This window comes from Urtica dioica, chromosome 8 (assembly GCF_054948205.1).
Source record: "Urtica dioica subsp. dioica isolate 48M chromosome 8, U.dioica_male_clone48M_v1_H2, whole genome shotgun sequence".
NCBI classification, from domain to species: Eukaryota; Viridiplantae; Streptophyta; class Magnoliopsida; order Rosales; family Urticaceae; genus Urtica; species Urtica dioica.
In genome coordinates this window covers 5,487,152-5,515,141 of record NC_142763.1, presented here as the reverse complement: position 1 = coordinate 5,515,141, position 27,990 = coordinate 5,487,152, and the positions used below count along the sequence as shown (strand labels likewise).

General features: G+C 38.0%; 3 protein-coding genes and 2 pseudogenes across 3 annotated transcripts; all 5 read left to right on the top strand.

Moving 5' to 3' along the window:
• The first annotated feature begins 10 nt into the window (after nt 1-10).
• LOC149387543 (uncharacterized) lies at nt 11-12,000 on the top strand (annotated as a pseudogene).
• Nucleotides 12,001-16,758: 4,758 nt separating this feature from the next.
• On the top strand, nt 16,759-18,536 carry LOC149387542 (F-box protein At5g07670-like; annotated as a pseudogene).
• Nucleotides 18,537-21,448: 2,912 nt separating this feature from the next.
• Nucleotides 21,449-22,598, top strand: LOC149387541 (glycine-rich RNA-binding protein GRP1A-like). Its single transcript, XM_089623173.1, has 2 exons — nt 21,449-21,688; nt 21,960-22,598. Exons 1-2 carry the CDS (start codon nt 21,575-21,577, stop codon nt 22,371-22,373), a joined length of 528 nt encoding a protein of 175 aa, XP_089479299.1. The 5' UTR covers nt 21,449-21,574; the 3' UTR covers nt 22,374-22,598.
• A 2,213-nt stretch (nt 22,599-24,811) lies between these two features.
• Nucleotides 24,812-25,793, top strand: LOC149387540 (uncharacterized). The gene is made up of 3 exons (XM_089622179.1): nt 24,812-24,836; nt 24,927-25,674; nt 25,757-25,793. Exons 1-3 carry the CDS (start codon nt 24,812-24,814, stop codon nt 25,791-25,793), a joined length of 810 nt encoding a protein of 269 aa, XP_089478305.1.
• Nucleotides 25,762-27,273, top strand: LOC149387539 (uncharacterized). Its single transcript, XM_089624315.1, has 3 exons — nt 25,762-25,847; nt 25,944-26,121; nt 26,188-27,273. Exons 1-3 carry the CDS (start codon nt 25,839-25,841, stop codon nt 26,841-26,843), a joined length of 843 nt encoding a protein of 280 aa, XP_089480441.1. The 5' UTR covers nt 25,762-25,838; the 3' UTR covers nt 26,844-27,273.
• The last annotated feature ends 717 nt before the right edge of the window (nt 27,274-27,990 follow it).

The following is a 27,990-nucleotide window of genomic DNA, read 5'->3' as shown; positions in this document are numbered from 1 at the left end:
TCATTTCAACATGGTATCAGAGCAGGGAAAATCAATCACCATGAACACTACTCCGACTACCTTTCAGTCTCAATCTGAATCATTCTCCCAACATATCACGAGCCACAAACTCAATGGTCACAACTTCCTACAGTGGTCACAATCCGTGCTCATGTTCATATCGGGACGAGGTAAAGATGACTACCTCACAGGCGCGGTAAAATCTCCAAAGATCGAAGATCCGGCGTTCAAGAGTTGGAAGGCAGATAACAACATGGTGATGTCCTGGCTCATAAACTCTATGCATCCCGAAATCGGAGAAATATTCCTCCTTTACCCAACGGCAGCAGAAATCTGGCAAGCAGCTAGAGAAATCTTCTCCAACTCCGAAGATGTGTCCGAGCTGTTTGAGATTGAGAACACTCTCCACGACCTACGTCAAGGAGAGATGTCTGTTACTTAGTTCTTCAGCTCGCTCACACACCTGTGGCAGAAGATCGACCTCTACGAACAACATCAGTGGACCTGCCCCGAAGACTCAAAACTCTACCACAGGATAGTGGAGACCAAACGTGTGTTTAAACTACTATCCGGTCTCAACCAAGACCTTGATGAGGTCAGAGGTCGGATACTTAGTACAAAACCACTACCATCTCTCCGTGAAGCCTTCTCCGCGGTCAGACACGAGGAAAGCAGGAGGAAACTCACGCTGGGAGTTATCCAATCGAGCTCAATTCCGGGCTCATCCTTAGACTCGTCCGCCCTCACCACGCATGGAGACGAAGTACTTGCAGCCCGCATCTCAACAGAGAGACCTCGCAAACCTCGCCCCTACTGCGATCATTGCAGACGACCTGGACACCTCCGAGAAACCTGCTGGAAGCTGCATGGGAAACCACCAAGCTCGAAGTCAACCCGAGACACTAAGGATCCGAACTCAGTCGGAAACTTAGTATCCACTTCGTCCGCTGCCTCGACCTCGACCTCGACTTCGGACTCTCCCTTCAGCAACGACCAGCTCGCTATTCTCCAAAAGCTTATCCAACAAGTCCAACTCAGTGGAGAAACCTCCAGCATTGGTCCTCTAGGTAACTCTCCTAGAGCCCTCCATGTAAGCTCAGAGAATCCCACAGCATGGATTGTCGACTCCGGTGCCTCTGATCATATGACTGGTAATCGAAGTCTATTCACAACTTACTCCGTTTGTAATAGAAGCATATCAGTCACCATCGCCAACGGAGCCAAAACTCAAGTCACTGGTGTTGGCACCGTGGTCTTGACAAAGTCTATGAGGCTAGAATCGGTGTTCTTTGTTCCCCAATTACAATGCAATCTCTTATATGTGCATAAGATCAACAAAGACTCTAAGTGCCGAACTATTTTTTATGAAAGTTCATGTGTGTGTCAGGAACAGGTCACGGGGAGACAGATTGGTAATGCCGAGCTGAGTACCGGACTCTATGTCATCAAGTCAGATCAGTCCGCCATGTGTCAGCTCGCCCAACAATCACCCCAGTATAAAGAGATCATGCTCAATCACCTTAGACTAGGACATCCAAATCTCATGTATCTCAAAAGACTATTTCCTTCTTTGTTTATCAATAAAAATATCAATTCCATTAAGTGTGACATGTGTGAGTTCGCTAAACATACTCGAAGTTCATATCACTCCACCTCGTATAAACCATCTCGCCCATTTGCCACAATTCACAGTGATATATGGGGACCATCAAAAATTCCCAATATCACTGGAGTTCGATGGTTTATTCTCTTTGTTGACGATCACACTAGACTCAGTTGGATATACATGATGAAACAAAAATCCGAAACATCCAACCTATTCAAAATCTTTCACAAAATGGTCCAAACACAGTTCGACACCTCCATCCAAATTGTCCACACCGACAACGCCCGAGACTACTTTAATTCCGAGCTCGGCCATTTCTTCAAAACACATGGCATAATTCACTCCAGCTCATGCGTTCACACCCCACAACAAAATGGGGTAGCCGAAAGGAAAAATCGACACATACTTGAGATCGCTCGAGCCATCATGTTCTCCTCAAACGTTCCATCTCATTTTTGGGGAGAAGCAATCCTCACAGCCACCTACCTCATAAACAGAATGCCATCTCGTGTCCTTGGCTACAAAATTCCATCCCAAGTCCTTCTAGAGTCATACCCTCACTCTCGACTCATCTCAACTCTACCTGCGAAAGTATTCGGATGTACAGTCTTCACCCATTCTTATGACCAAGGTAAACTTGATCCAAAATCTCTCAAGTGCATCTTCCTTGGCTATTCAGCAACTCAGAAAGGCTACAAATACTATGAACCCCGGTCCCGTAAATTCATAGTCTCCATGGATGTATCATTTCATGAGTTAAGTCCTTACTTCGCCAATTCAGCTCGTCAGGGGGAGAATAATGGAGATGACTTCCCAAATTGGCTCATCATAAACCCAGAATTCACCTCACCACTTAGTCCACCGAGTTCGCTCCCAAATCCGACCTCACCTGTTCAAGAAATTCCCAGCTCGCCCCACAGTCCGACCTCGCCTGTTCAAGAAATTCCCAGATCGCCCAGTCCGACTCTGATCCCCAGCTCGCAAGCCTCTGAACCATCTCCATGCGAACTGAACATCACCCAGAGTCCGGTACAAGCTCGCGAACAAATTGTCTCTCCGAACCTGAACCACGACACTATTGAACAAGGTAACATCTCATCTCCAGACTTGCCAATTGCATTGAGAAAACCTGCTCGGTCGTGTGGACAATACAGAATAGAGGATTGCGTGTATTATAGGAACCTATCTACAGGCTACCAAGCCTATGTGGCGAAGTTAGATGAAGGTAAAGTACCACAATCCATGGAAGAAGCCCTTCAAAGTCCTGAGTGGCGAGATGCGAGTCATGCCGAGATCCAAGCCCTCGAATAGAATGATACGTGAGATATCGTCGAGCTACCACCAGGCAAGCGAACTGTTGGATGTAGATGGCTCTTTACCATCAAACACAATCCAGATGGGACAGTGGAGAGATACAAAGCCCGCCTTGTCGCGAAAGGGTACACTCAAGCATATGGCATTGATTATCAAGAGACGTTCGCTCCAGTTGCGAAGTTCAATACCATCAGAATCCTCTTTTCACTAGCAGCCAACTTAGATTGGCCTCTCATTCAGCTCGATGTAAAGAATGTGTTTCTAAATGGCGAACTGGAAGAGGAAGTCTACATGCAACTCCCACCGGGATTTGACAATGATCAAGGAGCCAACAAAGTCTGCAAACTCAAGAAGTCTCTATACGGTCTAAAACAGTCCCCTCGAGCATGGTTCGGAAAATTCACCAATGTACTCAAGTGTTGCGACTACGAGCATAGCCAAGCCGATCCAACACTCTTCTCAAAGATCTCAACACAAGGCAAGCACACCATCCTAAGTGTGTATGTGGACGACATAGTCATCACCGGAGACGACCTAGAAGAGATCAGGAGACTGAAGCAAACTTTGTCATCAGAGTTCGAAGTCAAGGACCTCGGCAGCCTACGATACTTCCTCGGCATGGAGGTAGCTCGATCAGAAAAGAGCATCTCTGTTTCCCAGCGCAAGTACACGTTGGATCTCCTCAAAGAAACTGGCATGCTTGGCTGTAAACCAGTTGACACTCCGATGGATGCCAATGTGAAACTTCTAGCTCGCACCACCGAGGCCGCCACCGACAAAGAAAGATTTCAGCAGCTCGTAGGAAAACTCATCTACCTAACTCACACGAGACCAGATATTGGATTCGCAGTGAGTATGGTAAGTCGATTCATGAGTAATCCCTCGGAAACTCACATGGACGCAGTCATGAGGATTCTCCAATACCTCAAAGCTGCCCCAGGGACTGGTCTCTCCTTCAAGAAAAGACGAAGTCGAGGTGTCGAAGTGTTCACAGATGCGGACTGGGCCGGATATGTTCCAGACAGACGATCAACATCAGGCATGTGCACATACGTCTGGGGAAATCTTGTTACCTGGCGAAGCAAGAAGTAGTCCGTTGTCTCAAGAAGTAGTGTTGAAGCCGAGCTCAGGTCTTTAGCAAGCGGAGTATGTGAAGGCATATGGCTGAAGAAAGTTCTCGACGACCTCAAGATCATCATCGAAGGTCAAATCAAGCTCTTTTGCGATAATCAAGCTGCTCTCAGCATAGCCAAAAATCCAGTCCATCATGACAGAACAAAACATATCGAGATCGACCGATACTTCATCAGTGAAAAGATTGAAGAAAAAATAATCGATATGGAATACGTTCCATCAGGTCATCAGCTCGCCGACATCCTCACCAAAGCCCTTCCTCAAGCAACCTTCTTCGAGCTATGTAGCAAGCTTGACCTCCTCAACATATACAGTCAAGCTTGAGGGGGAGTGTTGAAATCGAGCTCGTCAGTTCGACAGCTCACCACTTCGTCAGCTCGCCACTTCGCCAGCTCGTCACTTCGCCAGCTCGTCAGCTTCGTCAGATCGTCAGCTCGTCAGTTCGTCAGCTCGCCCTTCCTCCTGACTAGCGTGCCTCGGAAGTCCTCTCTCCTTGGAACTCATCACATGGGAAATTGTGTTAATTTATTTGTCATCTATTTTCTATGTCTTATTTTCTGTGTAACATTTATTACTTTCTATTTCCTAGATAGAATTATTACATGTATTTATTACACTCTCTCTTGTATCCACCATATGTATAAATAGGTGATATAAGTTCATATAAAATATATAGAAATATTCCAAGTCTCGGAACACTCTCTCTCTTCTCCGATTCTCTCTTTCTTTATCCTTTCAACACTTATAATAGCTAATGTTATGTTCGTTATATCAACAAAAATGAATAATAATAATAACAATGTTAATACTCAATACTAGTAGTTGAACAGAAACTCGAGTGAGGAGGTAATGTTTGAGGTTGTTCACTTTGAAATTCAAAATATTAAAGATAAACAACACAAATGATGCGAGAAAACAAATTGATATGTATAGGACAGATAAATTGGAAGGGCAATGATCTTTGAATACAAAATAATGTGTAACCGTGAGTTAAAACAGACAACTCAACTTTGGTTTATACAATTATACAACATTAATGACTAAATAGTATATCAATAATATATATATATATATATATATATATATATATATATATATATATATATTTAAAAAGGTGAATTCTACAAGCTACAATTCGATATTTAAAAATTCGTAACTAACAAATTTAAAACCTAGACCGATGGTTATTATTTCGTTATCTATACTATAATTAATCGATGGTCTCATTTTATGAAAATATATTGATAATCAACGGAAATGCTGACACAAATTGATAATGTTTATCTTTAATTTTGGCAAAAATATTTAGTTTAGTTAGTTTTTGACGGAATTTGTTTTAAAAAAAAGAGATTTGTAACTAATTAGGCCACTTTAAACATGTGATTTTGGATCTAGCCTATGTTTGACAATTTTTAGGGATATAGTCAAATGGCTTATGTGGCAATAATTAAGATCTTATTTGCTCTTATTTATTAATAAATTCGTCACTTTCTCTCTCATATTTTTTTTCGAATAATTTTTTTTTCATCAAAACTTCAAAAATTTGTATCTTTCTCATAAGAACTCGAAATTGAGTGATTTCAATTCCTACAAATTCTTGGCGTCGAGATCTTCAAAAATAGACTCATTGTGTTTGATAAAAATTATTTTTAATGCATCATATTTACATTTCCATTTTTTTTATAATTTCAAAAAATTTCAGTTATTTCCATATTTAAGGTAGATTTTTCTACATCTATGGTATTAAACATTATTTTTCATCAAACACAATGGATCTATTTTTGAAGATCTCGGCGTCACGAATCCGTAGGATTTGGAATCACTCAATTTCGAGTTCATATGAGATAGATATAGTTTTTTGAAGTTTTTATGTAAAAAAAATGTAGGAAAAAAATAGGAGAGAGAAAATAACGAATTTATTAATAAATAAGGGTAAATAAGACCTTAATTATTGCCACATAATCATGTTGGCTATTTTCCTAAAAGTTGTGAAACATAGACTAAAAACAAATTTTATAGTTTCATTTTGACTATTTCGCTACAATGTCCTAAAAAAAATGGCTATATTTTTTCCAAACCACTAGAATTTTGTTGGTTTACAAATCTTTTTAAAACAAAAAAATTAATGTCTTTTGGCGGTCGTCAACAACAAAAAAAAACGATTTTCGACCAAAAGAAAACTCTCCTTTTCATATTATGTATAATCCCTAGACTTTTCATAATCTACAAAATGCACTGAACCTGAAGTTCATAACTAGACTTTAATTTTTTTTCCAATTTTGAAACAAACTAGACTTTTCAGTTTTCGTTACCTCCAAACAATGTCATTGCAACTTTGTAATTAATAAGTTTTCGCATAACCAGCTGAGAATTTATGTGGTTCGTTGTTTTCCAAACACTAAATGGTTATTTATAGAAATTGACATGAAACAAAACAACGTGGTGTTTTTTTCACCAAAACACCATTAACATGGCGCACATAATTATTTTACATAAACCTCTCACCAATCACCAATCACCAATCTCAAACACAGAAATTTATATTTATAGAAGCAGACATGAAATGAAACGTGTCGCTTTCAATTCAGTTTTGCTTTTCAACCAACATATTGAAATTGAATGCATTAAGTTTCCCAGCCTGAAAGATCGTGACTGAAATTTGAAACATAACATATAGTTATGCTCCAACACGTTGCACTTGCATGGTATTAGTATTGGACTATTGGGAGCCATTTGTTCTTGCATAAATTTACTTTAATTTTTATTATCATCTATTAGGTAAATAATCACATTTACAGTTTGACATTGTTAAATAGTTAATGTTTCGTAAATCTTAAGTAAATACTCACTTTCATATATATATTTATAGACGTAAATCTTAAATAAATAGGATCACTTACATGTATTAGGCCACGTCATCTTTTTTACTATTTACCTAAGATTTACGAAACGTTGACTATATAACAATTTTAAACGTTTTAATTGGCTATTTATCTTGTTTTTATTATTATATTTTCAAGCCATCTAATCACATAAGTTATATTTTCAAAGTCTTAATATATGATAAATAATGTATACTATAGCATATTGTGTGTAACATGAAGGACTAAATATGTGCAATCCATATTATTAAAATTTTCAAAATAAACATATGATCTAATAGTACATTAACGTCTAAAATTGATCACACTCATGGACGAAATTTTTCATTATATGGGTCTGCACCGTGGTAAATAGGAAAATTCTGTCAATTTTGGGGCGTATTTGATTAAAGATGAAAATGGAATTTTGTAATTTTTTTGTAAAATTCCGTAATTCCGAAAATGTGAAGAAAAAAAAAATTGACTTTAAAATACATTAAACAAATCTTTAGCAAATGACTTTAAATTTGTTGTTGGATCTCTATCGTATGAAGCTCAAGCAACAAATTAATTTTTGTTTTAAATTAAAATTCGGAAAAATATATGCTTCTGTAAAAATGTATGTTCAATTTTCAAAGAGAAAAAAAAAAAAAACCTTTCGATTTCTCTATTTTGCGGACCAAATCAGTAATCGGAGCAGAGGGATGGACGGACGGATTATGTGTTTGCTGTGTATTGCATTGGAATATATAATCAACAATAAAAATACATTTATGTTTTGATTTTCTTTTACTAATAATATGGGTCTTTTGAATCAAGCGTAAACAATTCATATATGGAGACAAGTTTTCGTCCACCAACCAAAGCCTTTTTATTCAACTTTGTGGCCTATAGCTCTTGTTTTCGTCACTTCCGGATAAAGATGAAGATCTAAATCTTTTGACTTTGTTTGCAAGTTAACGCATACACAAGGTTATCTGAAACCCATGTATGTATATTATAATGGCCTTATGTGGTCCTGGTATGAATATATACACTATCAAGAAATAAAAAGGGAAAAAAGATTTTAAACAAAATACTTGAGAGGATAAAGTAATAAAACAAAATAAAATTATAACAAAATAAAAGGTTTTTGCACTTTTCTTTACTTTTTTTTCTTAGTAGTCCTAAAAATGATCAATCTTATAAGGAAATAAAATATGACTAAACATACACTAAATTAAGTTTATATGATAATTATTTTATAAATTTAAAATTATGATTTCTTATCTTTAGACCAAGAAATTGAGGAAGATAAAAATCAATACGACGCGTTGCACCAAAGAATAAGCTCTGATATATTTAAAAATCAACACTTGAGTTAGGTAATGGACTAAGTTAAAGACTAAGTTCAAAGGATATTTGGTCCAGAAAATTAGAATTCTTCAATTATTCGACACATGTATGGATATAAACCCAATTTTGGATAATTTTAAGTCATAATTGATCAATTTTCCTTTGAAATCTATGTTACTCTGAATTTTCTCTCGTTTATTTCAATGAATTGACATGTCACACATGATATCGTGCCTTCAAATTTGCATTTATATTTTAGAAGAACATTCTCCAATATGTTCTTTAACGATGCTTATAACAATTATTTAAGCGATGCCCCACTTTAATCAAGCGCCAAATCTAACGTGGCACAACGTGGAGCGATGCTTTTTCAAAAGCGACGTCTCACACTAATTACGTCGTTCGATATTGCATAGCTCAAAAAGCGACGCAATTTTTCTAATGCATCGCTTTTTTAGTGTCGCGAAATGTCCATTTTTTATTTTATAATAGTGTGTGCTACACTGTCAAATATAGTAGAATTCAATATTTAAGTGTAAATAAAATATGATGTGTAAACATGTTATATTTTTTATTTAGGCATTACAAAGAATATGGATATGGTTCAATACATCTGTTACCGTTACATGTGTCTATTTTAAGAGAGTATCTGTTTATCCAGCTTCTTAAATAGGCCAAATAAACGGGGGTACAAATTAAATAACGACACTCATATATCCATTTAAATATTAACAGGTATTACATGTTTACCCAAATATATTTGGAGTCGCCATAAGCGATTCCTAGCACATTTTAATTATATAACAGATGAAAAAAAGGTAAACGGTAAAATTGTTATTCCAACTCATATCTCACTTATAGAACAGTATTTAACGTTCTTCACTCAAAATACTCAAACCATATATCATAACATGTGTTTTAAATGTAACACATTTAAATAGTGTAAGTTTGGTGTAGGAGTATTGTTACAACTATTTGGATAGAACTCATCCCCAAAAGCTAGAGGTTATAAACTCGCATACTAAGCTTATACTTTAGTGATGTGGGACTGTCACATGTCGATCTCATACTTAGTAATGTGAGAATCAACTAGGATCGTGACATACCACCACGCTTTTGACACCAACGTCTACGTCGGCCCACTTTGGACGACCTACTCTTGCTTTTCCTGGTCGTCCCTTCCGCAAGGCGAGTTGGGGTGGGTAATTCTAATACCAATTGTTACAACTCTCCGATAGAACTCATCTTTAAAAATTAGCTATTATGAAGAGGATGCCCAAAAAATTATGAACCAACATATTAACCTCATACTTTAGTAATGCGAGACTCTTACATGTTAATCTCATACTTAAAAATGTGAGAATCAACTAGAATCGTAACTAGTACAATATTGCTTACTCACACTTAGCCATATATTAGTAGCTATCAAAATTGGACGAGTTATTATATCCGTAAATAAACATCCAAGTGTGAAGTGAAGTCATATAACACCTAGCAAATTTAAAGACAATTTGGCAAATTTTGCTATTGAAGTTTTCATAAAGAAATATTTGTTACTCGAACTTACGCCATCAAATGATATTAATGGCATGGGTGGAAGTGCTCATCACTTGAACTACTTCACTTGATCCTATCGCGATTATATATTGTTCATAGTTACATAATCATTACGCGTTGAATTGACCACACTTAAGACTTAACCCTTTCTTTATTTTTAATACTTTAAATTATTAAGGGGATGTTAATTTATCAAATAATTTTTTTTGTAATATTTAGCTGTTTTAAAGAAATCAAGTACAATTTTACCAACTTTGCAACCCTACCAAAGAGTCACGTATATAAATTACAAATCTTATAATATTTTACAAATAACAAAGGTCTGGTCAATCGGGATTAAAATTTAGAAGAAAAGAAAAAACAATTAAAATTACAAATATCGTTGAATGTCGGATTTACTCTATTCTTCTATAGTCTAGGTTAAGCCGACGTTGTAAGTTGTAACTAACACTGTACATTGAAAAAGATTTCTTTGAAAAAAAAAAATATTGATTAGACTAATATTCACGTGCACGCAATTTCTATCGGTAAGAAGAGTAATTAGAAAGTCAACCACTAAATAAGTGGTCAAGAGTCAAGACTGTGTTATCTTTTTTGTTTCTCATTTATGTGGGTCAGTATAACACTTTATTTATTATTTATTTATATATAATTCTGTAGTCTGTAATGAGGTCCCAATACCCAACCATAAAAGTTATACCAAGCAGCAGCCATTAATATCACAAATTATAATAACAGCACACCAGCAGCAAGGAAACCACTATGGACCATTTTAAAAAGTAAATTATTATGTATAATTACATAGTAAATAATTATTAAAAAAGTTAACCAGGTTATTTTGTTAATTAATAGCTAAATCTGTTTTTGGCGATCAATTAACTACATTTTATTGTTGAATAATTATTTTTTGTCTCAAATATTAAATTAAAAAAACACTTACATATCCACTTATATGCTGAAAAATCCCAATTTTTAGTGAAACCTAAGAAACAAAGTTTTAGTGATCATTCAAATAAATATTTCGCTAGTTATTTTAATCACTTTTGTTTTTTAAGTATATCATGATTATATAGCTCGTTTGAAGATGGTAATTTCTAATATATCTTACATTTTTACATATTCCATAAATATCTCATTTTTATTTTCAAATGATTTTTCCTTATCATAAATTAGACTGTAAACAATAAAACAAAAAAAGAAGCTAAATAAAAATTTAAACATAAAAATAAAGTCAAATAAACTATAAATAACAAGAAGAAGAAAAAAACTTGTAAAAGAGATATCTATATAATAAAAAATATATATGATAATTAAGGGATCGGTGTTCAAAAAAGATGTCGGGTGATATTTCGTACTTTATGCGTAACCATAGCAGTTTAATTATAGTCAAAATTTGAATTTTTTGCTTCAAAAAGTCAAATTTTTAATTGATGGATGTACTGTGTACATAGTGTGTTTCTAATAGATCATATAAGATCAATCAAATTATCAGACACAAATGAATTATTGAAAAATATTCCTAAAGTCCAAACTTTGTTGTATTATGTTCCAGAAATAAATAAATATATACAATTGTGTTGAACATCACTTTCGTGATGACAAAAAGAGAAAGAAGACCAAAAGAATCGATCAGAGATATTTGTGCATATTTTGTGGGCCTAAGAATACAGAAACATAAATCGATCAAGAGAAATTATGATTTTGCACCAAGAATTACAGAGTTTTTTTTTTTTTTTTGGGCTGAGAAATCACTCAACGTTTAAATTTTTATTTTAACATGACCTTATATCTATTCACTGATTGTTTGTTAGTCTTTGACATGTCGACGACTACAATTCATATCCCAAATCCAAAACTTGGCTGAGTCTGTGACTTATCTCTTAGGTTGTGTTTTGAAACCCAAATTATAAGAAAAAAAAAAAACGAAAAAAAGAATCGGAAGATCGATACACACGTATGCTGTATAAATCTGAGTGGATTTTTAATTCTCAACCGATTTTTTTTAAAGAAAATGAAATCTCATTTTTAGCTTTATATTTCAGTTAGTTCCGAAAAATGGATCAACACTTATGCATACCGCAGTTCGATCTAGAATCGGATCTTATGATCACACAGTGGTCGAACGGTGAAGAAATCTCTAAATTTGTCTCCTCAGCCATCCCGGAAAGAAGTTTTCGACGGCTCGACACCTGAAAAAGAGGAAGAAGTGAGTTATAGGGGCGCGGAGAGTTCCCCCTCGGCGTGCACTCCAACGCTAAACATTAGTCCAAGTGATATACGAGGTGGGGGAGCTTTTTGTTCTCCCTTAGGAATTCTAGAGAGAGTATGTGTGAGGTGACAAAGAGACGGAGTTTTGAAAAGTTTAAGATAAACTTACCTCATAATGATGAGATGAGAGGTATTTATAGTTGAGTGATGAGAGTCGGGGTAGTTTCGTCATTTGATTGTCAGGACCTCCCATTTGAATGACCCCGTCGCATGATATTCTTGGGAAGGTCATGTCATGAGTGGTTTTGTGAAGGATGTCGTCCCATGAACTTTCATGGTCGTCGTGGGCCGATTTTGTGAAGAATCACGTCCCATGACCGTCATGGGCGGTCTTTGTGAAGGATGTCGTCCCACGACCCTTCATGGTCGTCGTGGCGGGCTTTGCGAAGAATCACGTCCCATGACCCTGCACGACCGTCATGGGCGTTCTTTGTGAAAGATTTCGTCCCATAACCCTCTATGGTCGTCGCGGACGGTCTATTGTCTCATGACCCTCTATTACTGTCATGGGCGAATTTTCGTCTCATGACCCACTGTGATCGTCATGGACGGATTTTGTGGAGAATCACGTTCCATGACCCTTCGCGACCGTCATGAGCGGATTTTTATCCCATGACCCTCTATTATCGTCATGGGCGGATTTTTGCCCCCGTGACCATTCGGTTTGTCCTAACTTCTTTTGGGTCGGGTCTTGCGTGTTTTTTTTTATCTCATTTTTGGGTTAGACCATCATATTTTTTGGAAAGGGGAAACGATCCATAATATATTTTCTTATTTTTTATTTTTCTCGTATTTTATCATCCTCGAATGTGACTCGCTCTAAAGAACACGATGGAGGAAAATATAAGGGATTCTCAATTTTTTTTTCTTTTCTATTCTTTTTTAGTTTCAAACGAGACAAACACACCATATCCAATGGCTTTTAGAGCAAAGTCCAATTAAAACGGATGTCAATTAAAAATTGAGCTAAGGTCTCTGATTATATGTCGTCTCAAAGAAACTCAATTTATTCGAGTTTCACCCGCTGGACGAGGACATAGTGACACGGTCGAAAGAAGAGCCACGAACCATTGTTTTATTATTTATTTATTTTCATTTCCTAAGAGTTAAAGATGTTGGTTGGAAAAAATTATGCATGTAGCCTTTTGCTAAATTAATGCTTTTTTAATATATATATATATATATATATATATATATATATATATATATATATATATATCCTATATATAACTATGACAACATAAGCTATTCATGCTGTATAAGCATGGTCCAGGGATTGCATAACAGTAGAACTTTTTCTAGTTAATTTTTTTTTACACAATTATTGTTTGGGCTTTGATCTTATACCCTCCTACATCTTCCAATTGAGCAATTGATCCCAAGTTAGCATTACCTTTTGAACAAAGCATGGTTTTGATGTGGGAACACAAAATTTAGAGTTTTTTTATTTATTTATTAACAGAGAAACACATGGATATTTTTTTTTAACGGAAGACACCTTCTCACTAGTATAAGCTCATTTTAATAATAAAATTCATATTATTTATAGAACACTATTTTGATATATATTTATCTTTCGAATCCTATAACTTTAATATATGGTATGACATTATTATTTTCGGACCCTAGGATGCTATAACTATATATGCGTGTGTCATCGATTCGAGATTCACTCTTATGGTAGTTAATACTTAATACACAAGGTATATCGTGATACACGTCACCCACACACGTACACATAGTACATACAAAAAACTAATGAACATGATTTTTTACTAGAGAATAAATAGAAAAACTCGAGTGCTCAGATACCATATTAAATTTGAGACTCGCGGGTTGAAAGAGGAAGAATATAGTTGGCATGTGCTTTTAATAATGTACAAATAAGGCTATACATAGAGAGAGGCTATGCATTAATATAGTTAAATCATAAGGTCGGGCCGGCCCTGACTTAAGGCGGGCAAGGCTTGTGCATTGGGCCCCCAATTGGGTTGGGTCCCAAAAAAAATTATTTTAGATTTTTTGTCTATTTTTAAGAAAATTTACATTTTTTATCCTAAAATTTTACACTTTTGACCAATTTTCTAAAAAATTTACATTTTTTACCCTGAAAATTTAAATTTTTATTAGTATTATAGGGCCCCAAAATATTGAATCGCCTATAGCCCCCGGTGAGTTTGGGCCGGCCCTGCATAAGGTATTCTTTTGCTTGAAATTAATTAGACGGACATTTGTAGATACATAGCAATCATGCCTTGACTTTTTTTATATAATATATATATATTAGGGTATGAAAAATTATACAGATTAAGACACTATCTTATAGTCAATTAGTTAGTTCAATTTAATCCACAAATTCTAGTTATCTTGTATATATCTTCGAAACAATACAATATCGGGTCGGATGAGCTCCCTAACTCTTGAACAATCTCTATACAAATTTGTGGATAAATTGAAGCAATCGATCGAACTATCAATTAATAATAATCGTAATATGTGTAAACAAAAATCTAAAAAACATCTCATGATAATGAATTTTGCGCTCGATTTGCATTTAAAATAAAAAATATAATAAAAAATAAAAAAAATTAGCCGGTTTGACGTCTCATGATTGTCGCATTGGCCACTATAGTTGACGTATGATACATGTTGTGTCAACCATTTTGTCGTACCATAGCTCTAGACCTCGACGCCTCACACAACAAAACTAAAAACGATAACATCCACAACACCGTCTGCTCTCGACACTTCTCATCGTCTAGGCTCTGAGGTTGCCTGTCACACTACTTGAGATGACGAAATCCGCCGCACCAACGGTTGCGACTCTATTGGTGCCTCGTTGTTATTACACACATTCAATTCTCACTGTGACTCATTTGAATTTTGTTCCATTCGAAGGTTAAGGCGCTTAGACGAGCAAAATTGCATATTTGTCATGTAGTCAATTCTATATAAAAGGTTGGGTTGGGTATTCTTTGCAAAAAAATAAAAGTATTAAGGTATTATTTAATTAAAAAATTATAAGTATTTTTTTACCCAAAAAAATGTGAAGGTATCATTTAATAGTTGACCTTATAGTGTTTGCTGAAATATTGGGTGTAATCCAATTGTAATTTAGGTATAAAATATCCGTTTTCAAAATGTGAATACCATGAATTACAAGTATTTACACATGAAATCATATTATACTTGTAAAAGAAAAATATATAATGATTATTTTCTTATTTTTAAAGTTTAGGAAGTATTTCCCTAAACAGCGTAAAGATTGCTGATATTTGTTTACAGAAAGTAATAACTAACGAATTCCTCTTACATGAGCTATTGGGCTTTCCAAGCCTCTTACCATGTTTCTAAAATTCATGGGCCACAAAGAGCATAAAAGGTGTCGGACTGCCAATCATCGTGGAAACTTTTCTAGTGTTCAATTTACCATATTTGTTTGGAATATGAATATCCCATATTCCATAATTTTTTTGAAACAATTATTTTAAATGTTATATTAAGGGATTTATTTGAAAAGTTTTTGTAATTATGGACCACTTTGAAAAAGATGACAAAAATTGACAGCAATAATATTATTTGCTTGACAATTTACAAAAATAACCAAAACCCAAATATTGACATATTTAGTACTAAATCGGTCATGAATTGGTTGATCTCGTGACACATTTGGTACTAGATGTGTCAGTATTTGAATTTTAATTGATTTTTGATAAGTAACAAGCAATTGAGTATTATTGATGTCAATTTCCCTATAAAAAATATATGAAAATGATCAAAAACTTAGAAATAATATGAATAACATCTTAAATTTCGTTAAATAAAGATAAAATAAAAAAATTAAATGACAATTACAAATTTTCTTATGAAAAGTACAAACTACAAAGTTCTATTGAAAATTACACATTGAAAAGTACAAACTACAAAAAGCTTTTCAAATTCACTCATTGAAATTGATATTGACATTTGAAAATTGATGGGAGGTTGCTCTTCTTCATCCAAGTCCTCCTCCTCTTCGGCCACCTCTTCTTCGTTGGATGGAGATTGAGTTGTGTCATCATCGTCTTGTTCTTCATCTTGAAAAATTTGGGGATCTTTGAATTGGCGTGTCATTTGAGGAATGTGGCTTTTCATGTGATAAATGGTGGTCAGGTGGTGGAAAATGGTGTGGAAAAAAATTTATACGGAGACCATCCAATTTTTCAATATTAAATAGAATTAATGACATTTTTGGCCCCTCATCTTTGACCTCTTTAACATCTTGGTCCCTGATTAAAAAAACTGGCAGTCTTGGTCCATTATGATAGTCATTTTTTCACTTTCAGTCCTTCTGTTAGCATTGTTGTTAAAATTGACTGAAAATTCTCACGTGTAAAACAAAAAAAAGAAATTATCAGAATACCCTTAACTATTATACTTCCTAATTATTGTTAATAGATAAATAAATAAATAAATCTTCTCAATCCTCCCACTACAACACCACCACCACCATTAAAATAAATCTTCAGGACGGACCTGGTTCTCCCGAGCGACTCCTCCGCGGCCCGGCCCCACTTCCCGCCCTCGAGGGCCCGCCCGCGAAACCCTCTCCACGATCCCGACCCCGACCCCGATAACATGGAGACCTCTGTCTTCCCCCAATTCACCAAACCCTAATTTTGCTGACAATCCTATTTTCCGAAGATGAAGCACACGAAGAAGAACGCAAAGAAGAAGCGGAGCTCGCAACCGCCATCTCAGGCTCCGGCCAGCAAGACCATCGACGAACGGAGAAGCGAAGACGCCGGAGATACGGAGATGAAGAAGAAGAGTGCGAAGCTCGGAGGTTCTCCTGAGCCACAAGCTTCTCACGGCTCGAATCGGCGCTCGGTTCGCCCCAGAACTGGAGTTCCTTCCCTCGGAAGTCATCGATCGTGGCCTCGACGCTCTCGCCTCTGATTGCCCTAACCTTTGCAAGCTCGCGGTAGTCAACGCCAGCGAGCTCCGCGAGCTCGGACTTCTGAGAGTCGCCGAGGAGTGTCGGACTCTTCAGGAACTCGAGCTCCCCTTTGTTGCAGCGACATTGTGCTGCGGGGGATCGCAGCCTGCGAGCTGGTCGGGTGCGAGGGAAGCGTCGATGGTATCAGAGCCATCGGTCAGTGTTGCCAAATGTTGGAGGAGCTCATTCTGTGCGAGCACAGGATGGAGAGCGGTTGGGTGGGCGGTCTGGCGTTCTGCGAAATATCACTCTTCTTCTCAAGGCAGCTACTCTCCAAAATTGTTTTTCCCTTTCTACTGAACGCCACTTCCTCCGTCGACCACCGTTAACCTCCGAGGACCAGCAACTCTGTTTAATTTCATTTTTAACAATTCGGAGTCCATTTTTTTTTCTCTCTCGCTAGGGCGTTCGACTTCAACCTCACCAACACCATCTTCTAACGGTCTGATCCTTTGCTTTCAACTATAACTCAAATGAGTTTTCGTTACAGTCTAATTGGGACGCATTGGTTTTTCGAAAGCATTGATATTGGGTTAAAAGCTGAAGGAAAACACAAAAGAGAGCGAATTCCACACCGGTCTATCAACTGTTTGTTAAAATGCCTGAACGAAAGCGTTTTCACGATATTATTCAAAAGCCTTCTGTATTCACATGTCTTTTGCTTCTTAGGCAGGTACTATGGAGATCGACGATGAAACCCAACCCCCACCGGCTCCTCTGGGAGACCCATCTCCTCCGGCGACCGAAAACCAAACTCACGGCGCGGAGAGTCGACGAGGTGGGTCCCGGCGCGGAGGAGTATTTGGGCCTTTGCTCGGCGCTCGAGAGACTGCATTTGGAGAGGTGCCAGCTGAGGGACAAGAGGGCCGTCGGGGTTTTGTTTGGGGTGCGTGGGAACGTGAGGGAGGTCGTGTTCAAGGATTGTTGGGGTTTCGACAATGATGTGTTCAGTCTCGCCAGTAATTGCAGGTAATGTTTTTTTTTGCTCTGGTACCGTCGCCGCTCACGCCGCCTCCGTGAACTGCCTCCTTGGCCTCGACGACGCCGCGCCGGAAAAGCAGAGGAAGCTTCAGGAAGTTCAGTCGGTGTCAGACTCTCCGATGCTTGAGAACACCTCTTCCTTCGGCTCAACCTCATCCTCTCAGTCGAATCCCAACACTGGCGTTCCAGATCTGATTACCTAGCACACCCAACTGACAGAATACCCTGGCAGCGAGAGATTTGATCTCTCTGATCGCTGGCTTTCTTTTGAGTGATGTGACGGAGAAGCAACGCGAGAGAGAGAAGAAGAAGAAGATATTTTTATTTTTTTTAACTATTATTTTTTATTTATTTTTTATTTTAATTACGATTTTGTCCTCATTTAAAAGGCACGTGATACGCACATGATCCATTTTTCATCCATTTTGACGGTTTTTTTAACAGAAGGATTGAAAGTGAAAAAATGACTATCATAATGGACCAAGACTGCCAGTTTTTTTAATCAGGGACCAAGGTGTTAAAGAGGTCAAAGACGAGGGGCCAAAAATGTCATTAATTCTATTAAATAATATGAAATTTGGACATTCCAAATTCCAAGAAAAATAACTTTGTCGTTAGACCGTCCATAATATATGGTCCAAATGGGCATGACAGACTCTATTCTATCAGGAGATGAATATGGATTTTCTTATAACTCGTAACAGAGTAACTAATTATAATAATAAATTAGTAAGTTTGACATCCAAACAATCCAAAAATTGCTTTAAAAAAAACCCAAAAATTATTTTTATTTATACTTTTCTTTTATTGTTTACTCTTTACGTTTATATGAAAATAATATTTTTTTATATTATATTATTATAAAAATGTATGAAATAGTCCAATGAGAAGAAGGTAGAAGATGTGCGCGGGAAATATTTTCATAATTTATTCAAATTAATTCATATGCGCTCATTATTGTAAGATTTCAGCTAGAAACATACGCATACTTAACGTACCTCTCAATGAGTGTCTGTCTGATCACCGAGATAGCTAACCAAAAAATGGCGTATGTATGAATAAATTGAATTATATATTTCATATGAGATTCCTCCTCGTAAAGAGAAATATATGTTCTCATTTGTCCAATCTTATAAATAGTTCGCAAAAAGCTAAGCAATTTTTTCTAAATAAAACAAAGCGAAATGTTGGGTAGGCCCAAGTAAACGTCGATGTTGCTCGTGATGTAGGAGATGCATGAAGCCCTATTTTATGAAGTGCTAGCCGAGACTATGAAAGTGGATTTATCGTAGTCAATTTAATGGATTGGTGTCATCAAGTATCGGTTTAGGTACGTAGTTTAGTAGGTGAGAGTAATATTAAATTGTGGCTTTGCCAAAGACCAGATAATCATCGACAACAAAGAGATGAGATGTGCCATACTTGTTCTTGCTGATGCCATGTAGTGTGCCATTGCCACTACGTGCAGTGATCTTAGAGGACAAACCTTGTGCACACATGATGAAAAGATATGTGATGATGATATTCTAAGTCATCGTGAAAGATGTGAAAAATGCGACATTAAGCATGAGATTCGGTCGGAGCAAAACATATTCCCCGATCGAACCGAAATTCTAACTAAATTGGAACGGAATATATCGTTCATGTTTATTCCGACAACACTTACATTTTAAATAAAATTAAAATCTTAAATATACTTTAGTATCTTTTGAAAATAAAAATTAATGATGAGTACTGAAACGGTATTATAAATTTTGTGCTCTAAACAATATCGAAGTAAAATTATAACACCGATCTTGAGACGGACGGAGCAAAATTCCAAACATAATCATGAAAATGTTTTGATTGAACTGTCCAAATTTAATCGACATGTATCCATTGATGAGCATTTTAAGAATTTGGGTATAGTTTAACGTTTCATGATGAGTCACACCCATCGATCAACAAAGCTCATACTCTACCTTGTTCTTTGTAGGAAAAGTCACTCCACTTAGTTTTATTTTTGTTTGTTTTTAATATCACTCCACTAAGTTTAAGTCTTTCATTTCTAACTCAAGAGCACAATGAGATTATCACGCAAATCACACTAGTCTAATTATATGAACTATGAAATATGTATAGGCAAATTAATAACAGATTTAATTTACTTAATGACGACATAAATACTTAATCTTGGAAGTTTGTGTCACATCTTTTTTTTAAACCGCAAAAATACTCTATGTTTATTTTGAGTTTCACAATTACTAGTTCGGATGTTTATATGAACAGAAATCTTACGTGATATTTTTCGAATTGTGGAAAGATAACAATTACGTAGCAGTTCGAACATTGTCAATCTCTAATTCCAAAGCGTTCAATCTTTGCAAAAGTCTGAAAATGACTTGCAAATTTTCGGGTCCACCCAACTAAAATTTGCACAACTATCATCGCTCTGTTATCGAAAACTTGGAAATAAAGAAAAAAAAACAATAAATATGTGAACCTCTAAACCTTAAATAAAAAAATCACATTTTGCTTGTAGCAACTTCTGATTTTTATTTTTATTTTAATTTTTTCGGATTCAAAATTGTCCATTCCGTATTCTCTGTCAGTGTAACGCTATGTAAGCAATTACTCTGAGATGACGAAATCCTCTTACTCACCGTGCTAACGATGAAGATCATTGCTCATCAGCCATTTACGAGAAACAGATAAATAAGAAAGAACGATGAGAAAATCAGATAACAAAGAAGAAAGAATGAGCATGTATTTGCGTCGCCATTTATATGTAAAAAAAAAATAAAAAAAAAATTATGCCGAATGTAATATAGCGGGAAAACAGTGGCAAATCCGTCTTTAACGATAGAAGATATTTTTAAGGAGATATCGTTGAGGCTATAAATATCTTTGATGTCCATATTGGGTGCCACGTGAAGAGAAGACCCTACCTAACCCAGCCATGATTCCAACACTGCAATTCGTTAACCGTAGTTCCAATTATTTTGCTAATCAAGGATCATATATATCCTCATAATAACTAGTCAACTTAAGATTTTGGCTAATCTGTTAACGCGAGGAGTTCAAAATATTTTGATTAAGATACTAAATTAAAATATGCTCTTGCCACACATTAAAAAAAAAATATAAAGTAAGTTTATTTACAACTATTTATTTCTCTGACATTTATTTAATTGTAGTATGAAAAAAAAAACTCACAATCTGAATCTAGGCACTGATTTTAAAAGAATCAAATCCGTATTTCATACGTACACATTATTATATTAATTTAATAAGATAAACCCGGACAAGGATAGACGAAAACGAGCAACCAAACAAAAGACACCAAAGGACCGCTTTAGAATTAACCATAGTTTAGATGCAAGGGTGCGCAATGCGCACACTCGTCAGCCCTAGCTTGATAGCTGTATAAATACGAGTTGAATCTCTCGTTCCCAAATCACATCTCATTTCCCTTGGAGCCTAATTTCCTTTCTCTCGTTCCCGATTTGCTCTCCTTCCAAACAGAAACCCTAACCACCGAGAGAGAAAAGGAAACCTCCAATGGGATCCGCAGATGTTGAGTACAGATGCTTCGTCGGAGGGCTCGCCTGGGCCACCGACAGTCAGTCTCTCGAGAGAGCCTTCGCTGCGTTCGGAGACATCACAGAATCGAAGGTCCGTTTGACGCAAGAGATCGGATCTGGTCCGGTCAAAACCCCGATCGATGCATCTGAAATCTTGTGATCTATCTGTTACTGTTACTATTGTGTTACTATGATTCTCTGTTACTCTATAAATGATACTTGCTTTACTTCTACTAATCGGTACGTCTTATTTTCATCTTTTCATAAAGACGAAGATCCGATCGGTTTAATTGATTTAATTTCCTCGTCCTTCGTTCGTTTGTTGCTCAGATCTGACCAGAAATGGCTGTGAATTTTTTCAGATCATCAACGATCGCGAGACCGGCAGATCCAGAGGATTCGGATTCGTGACTTTCGCCAACGAGCAGGCGATGAAGGACGCGATCGAAGGGATGAACGGACAGAACCTTGACGGCCGTAACATCACCGTCAACGAGGCTCAGTCACGCGGCAGCGGAGGCGGCGGCGGTGGCGGCGGAGGATACCGCGGTAACGGAGGTGGAGGCGGAGGATACGGCGGCGGTGGTGGTCGTCGTGAGGGAGGCGGTGGAGGTTACGGCCGTGGAGGCGGTGGCGGTGGATACGGAAGCGGCGGTGGCGGTGGATACGGCGGTGGCCGGGAACGTAGCGGAGGATACGGCGGTGGAGGCGACGGCGAAGGCGGTCGCTACTCGAGCCGTTCCGGCGGTGCTCCGGAAGGGAACTGGAGAAACTAGGGTTTTAATTTCCCGGTATTGGTGAAATAACCCAGGGTTTCGTATGCTGTTTTCTGAAGTTTGTTCCTTTGAAGTTACTGTTTCTGTGGTTCTGATGATGTGATTTGTGTGGTCTCTATTTTTGATCGATGGTTCTCCTGTGTGTTACTGGCGAGTGGCGATGAAAATAGATTTATCTTTTTTTAGTTTTTCTAAATTACTAATAACAAGGTTTTGTTATTACAAGTTTCTGTGTGTACCTTTCTTTTTCGTTTCGGATGATCAACATACTGCGCTATAACTCTCACCAGATAAGAGTCTAGAGTCCATTATAAACTGGAAAATTAACTATTATGAACTTGGTACTATTAAGAAGTGAAATTGAGCTAAATAATTTGGGAGGTTGGCCAGAGATGGAAAGTTTAAACACCCGAAATTATTGGATTAATATTAAACCAACCAGTTTGTTCGAGCTTTTGTACACTAGAAAAGTTGGCTACTTGCGATTATTTATATATATATATGTATATATATATATATATTTTTTGTTTTAAATTTTTCAGTTGGATTGAATTATAAGCATTTGCTTAATTTGGAAGTTTTGATCTTCAATTGTGGACCAGGCCAATGGTGGAATGAGTCAATTCTCATTGAACTTCCCCGGAAAACAAGTCAAAAAATGGATTGTTTTTGTCATTTCAAACATAGCATGAGAAAATTAAGAGTGCCAAATACGTGCTTGACTACACGAAAGGTTTGTTTTCTAAAGATTTTCAGGATTAATTTGGATAAGAACCCCACGCAAGCCCATAAATGAGATGTTTTTCAACATATATTGTGGTCTTTTTGTTAGTTTGTTAGGTTCGTAACAAAAACAACAGAATTATTGGGATGCAACGATTTTGAGTCATTGATGAGTGAGTTTATGATTTCTTATTAAATGTATTATGTAATCTGTCGTTGATTTTATTTTTTTTAAGTTCATAACTTCCGAGTGTTTTTTAATCACTGAATTTTGGGAAAAATGATTGGCCAGTCTTCTGAACACTTCCAATGTAGATTAGCATGCGCCTGAGAGTTTGTAGCCAATATGCATCAATAGCTAGCGTAAATATGAGAAAATAAAATCTCATGAGAAGTAAAAATGTATGATTAGTTATCATCAAGGATTGACATCCCGCGGGTTTCGGCCGGGTTCCGGTCGGGATCCCCTGAACCGGAGGGGACCGGGACGGAACCTGCATAAACCGGTCCCGTGAACCAAACCCGGTCGAATCCCGGTCGAACCGGGCCGGATCCCCTCAGACCGAGTCCCGTTTTGGGTATAAATAAGTTGTCCCTAAATTCGCGAAACCCTTATCTCCCGAGGAACGAATTTGCGCGTCCCGTCCCGATCGGGTCCCTTCGACTCTCTTCCTGTTTTGCTCAAATCCCGGCCAAATCCCGCAAAACCCTTCGAGTCTGTCCTTCGTCCCGCCGGATCTCGTCTTGGAGACGCCGATTTTGTCCAGATCCCGGGGAACCCGAGAGGTACCAGCCGAGTTCTTCAATTTTTGGGATTTTTTTTCAAATTTTAGTTATGAATTGTTGATTATTGTCATGATGAAGTTGAAATTAGTGATTATTGTCATGATGAAGTTGAAATAATAGGGGTGATTACAATTAATTTGATGATTATTGTTATGGTTTATGTGGATGATTATTGTGGTGGTTATTTTGTTGATTTTTGTTATATGATTATGAATTGATGATTAGTGTAGAGTTAATTTGATGGTGGTTACGTTGATTGTTGTTAGTTGTCATATGAATTGATGATTTTTATAGAATTTTAATTAATTCCAAGATTAAAATGTTGAATTGAATTGATTATTATTACGAGGTATGACGTCCGACCCGACATACAAGTATTGCGACCCCATCGAAGGACGAGCACGTGCATACAAATGCAAGTTTTGTGGGCACATCATTGGAGGTGGTGGAATCACACGTGTGAAGAACCACTTGGCGAACGTGGACAAGACAAGAAGCGTTAAGTTTTGCGACAAAGTTCCTCCTGAAGTAAAATTGGAAATGCAAAATTTACTCCACGCGAACTTTCAAAAGAAAAAGCAACGTCAGAGTCTGGGTGAGTCGATACGAGCAGACCTCCGAAAAAGTCTAGGGGGCAGTCGAGACTCTGACGAAGACGTAGACGAAGAGCAGGAACTTCGTCGCGTAATGAAGAGGTCACGAGAGGCACAAGCTGCCGAACAATGGCGGAATGAACGTGAAGGTCCCGGCGGATCCACAGGAACTCCTCCAACGACCGCACCGTCATTGTACCGGAGCGATAGTGCGCGACAAAGGAGGGTTGATGAAGCGCAACCCGGCATCAAGAAGAGATTGGCCAAAGCCATTGCCGATTTTTCATTCACTCGCAAGTTGCCGCACACAAGGCGAGTGACCATCACTTCCTGAACATGATTCATGTTTCCGGTGAAGTCGGTAAGTAAAAAAGTTTTTATATCGATTTTACAAATATACATTGCAATCTTTTGTATTTGATGTTGATATATTGATCTTATTTACCTGTAGGACCGAATGTCCCGGTGGCCAGCCCGAAAGAGATTCACGGGTGGATACTCGACGAAGAGGTACGAGACATGCGAGCCTATGTCGAAGAACAAAAGGTCAAGTGGCAGACGTACGGATGCACTATCATGGCCGATGGATGGACGAGACCCACGAGATTAAGCATAATAAACATTATGGTTTATTGTGGTGGGTCCGCCGTCTTCTTGAAGTCAATTGACGCATCCGACAAGATCAAGAGTGCGGAGTACCTATTCGGGATACTCTCCGAGGTGATTGATCAAGTAGGACCACAGAACGTCGTACAGGTCGTCACCGATAACGGGTCCAACTACAAGTCTGCGGGGAAGAAGCTGATGAGGAAGTACAACTTGTACTGGACCCCTTGCGCCGCACATTGCCTAGACCTTATGTTCGAAGATATTGGGAAGAGGCCAAGTATCGACAACGTGGTGAAAGCTGCTCGACAGACGACCAAATTCATCTACAACCACGGCTCCGTTTTGTCCAAGCTACGAGAGACTAGTACGGGTGAAATTGTGAGACCCGGGGCGACAAGATTCGCGACCAACTACTTGGCTCTCAGAAGTCTCCGAGCCAAAAGATCACCTCTCAGGAACCTCTTCACGTCTCAATGGTGGGATGATTTGAAGTTGTCGTCCTCACGAGAAGGGAAATGGGTTGCCGAAAACGTTTTACAAGCCCATTTTTGGCAAGGTGTCGACGACGTGTGCGCCATATTCGAGCCCATGTACACGTGTTTACGAGTAGTGGACTCAAAGGTGCATCCCACCATGGGGTTGTTGTACTATGTTTTCACTGAGATGCGAAAGCGGTTGGAATCACTTCATGGGCGTCATTGGGTCGTAGACATCATCGACAATAGGTGGAACAACCAATTAGGCCACCCGTTACATGAAGCAGGTACTCTATTTTTAAAAAAAAATTATATTAAGTCTATTATGACCCTAACATTATTTTAAATTATGTGCAACTTTTTTCCTTAATCCAAACTTGCAGTACAACAGGGAAATCCATAAGGAGAGTACCCATATGGCCTCGGTGACCAAAGTGTTCGACGCTCTACACCCCGACGAAGATTCATCGATGTTGGCAAGTGAGTTGTTGTCATTTCGAGACATGCGAGGTGACTTCGCCCAGAAAAGTGCAATGACTACGAGGGGCACCGTGAATGCAGGTACAATCTCATGAAGATGTTATTAAAGTTTTGTTCACTTCTTAACTACATTCGTATTGAGTGCAGCTACGTGGTGGGAACTATATGGGAATCATACACCTACGCTGCAGAAGTTGGCAAGGCGAATCCTATCGCAAACGGCGTCCTCATCTGCTTGTGAGAGGAACTGGAGTACGTTTGCTTTGATTCACACGAAGCAAAGGAACCGTTTGGCGCACTCAACGCTCGAAAAGCTTGTCTTTGCAAGCTACAACATGAAGTTGAGCTTGAGAGACAAAAGAGCGAGGTATGCGGACGAAATGGAACCTCTCGATCCTCTTGATATCATTGAAAGGGCTTTCGATAGGTCAGGCGCGGATAATGATGGCGACGATGAGCTTTACCGTTGGATCGATCCGGTCCACATGGATGGTGCTGACAACTTGCCCGATCCTTTGGCGGAATCTCATGCTCGGACAGAAGGAATAAACGTCGAACAAGTTTTGCGTGATGATGTCGGAGTTGATACCCGTGGTCATGATTCAGGTGGTGGCTCGTCACACGGGGGTAGCGGGTCACCATCACACGGGGGCGACGAGTTTCAATACACGGGCGGGGAGCAATCCAGGGCCGGAGGATCTCAATACCAGGGCGGCGGGTCTCAATACCAGGGCGGCGGGTCTCAACACGGGGATGAGCCATTCAATCCGTTCTTTTTTGCTCCGGAAAGTGGAGGAAATTAAGGCGGAAACCAAAGAGGTATGAACGATGCGATCTCAATGTCGGGTAGTAATGAAATAGATATATTGACTTCAGAATTTGGAGGGTTCTCTATTACACCCGACGGCTCCGAGATTGGTTATTCACAGTTCCCGGCGTCATACGACCCCTACGAGAATCAATCTTACTCATCCTACACTTATGTCCCCGTCCCCGTCCCCGTCCCCGTAATACCCGTGATCGCAGTGGAAGACACACAAGAGTCCTACAATGGGTACGGTCAAACCCCTTTCACACGTTGGGAGGACGGTTGTCCTCCGTACTCGCATCCTATTAGTCTTAGTCACGAGACCTACGATTATCACTTCCGTACGTGGTTCAACACATATTTTAGTTCCATGACGTGGTACCACGTCACAGATCTAGGCGACGCAGATTTCAACCCCCGAGACACTCTACTTATAATTAGTGTGTTTTATCGTACGTGTTGTAATAATTTTATACTCTATTTATGGTACTTTTTGTTTAAGAACTCAGTTTATGTTTGATATGAACCTTTGTTTGAAGTATGAACTACGAAAACTATTTTTATTATTGTAAAATATTTGTCTGAATCCCCCTCGGGCTCCTACATTTTTTGTCGGGTTCCTCTCCGGTAAACGGGTTCCTACCGGTTTTTTTTTTTTTTTTTTTTTTTTTTTTTTTTTTTTTTTTTTTTTTTTCTGAATCCCCCTCGGGTTTCTCTTCGGTAAGCGGTATCCCCCAAAATTGGGGTTCCGGTACGGTAACAGTAACGGTACGGCGAACCTTGGTTATCATCACAGTGAATGTTTCTCGAATACTCCTCGACACATGTGACATGCCTGTTGTTTATATAAATTTTAAACATGTTTTTATGTGTCCTATTATTTGATGACGTTTTAGTTATCAATTTTTAATCATTGACGCTATTAATAATAAATAAATCTAATTTTAAAATCATTCATGAAATGCTTATAGCTAAGCTTGTGCGAATTCAATAATCCATATTTATTCCATTTTCAATCGGAAACAATAACGGAAAACAAATTCCATTCCGACAGTACTATTTTGCCTTTTTTTTTTCCTAAAATGTTTAGGCGAAAACCATAATTAAAAAAAAAAAAAAAACACTAGAACGTAAGTTCAATT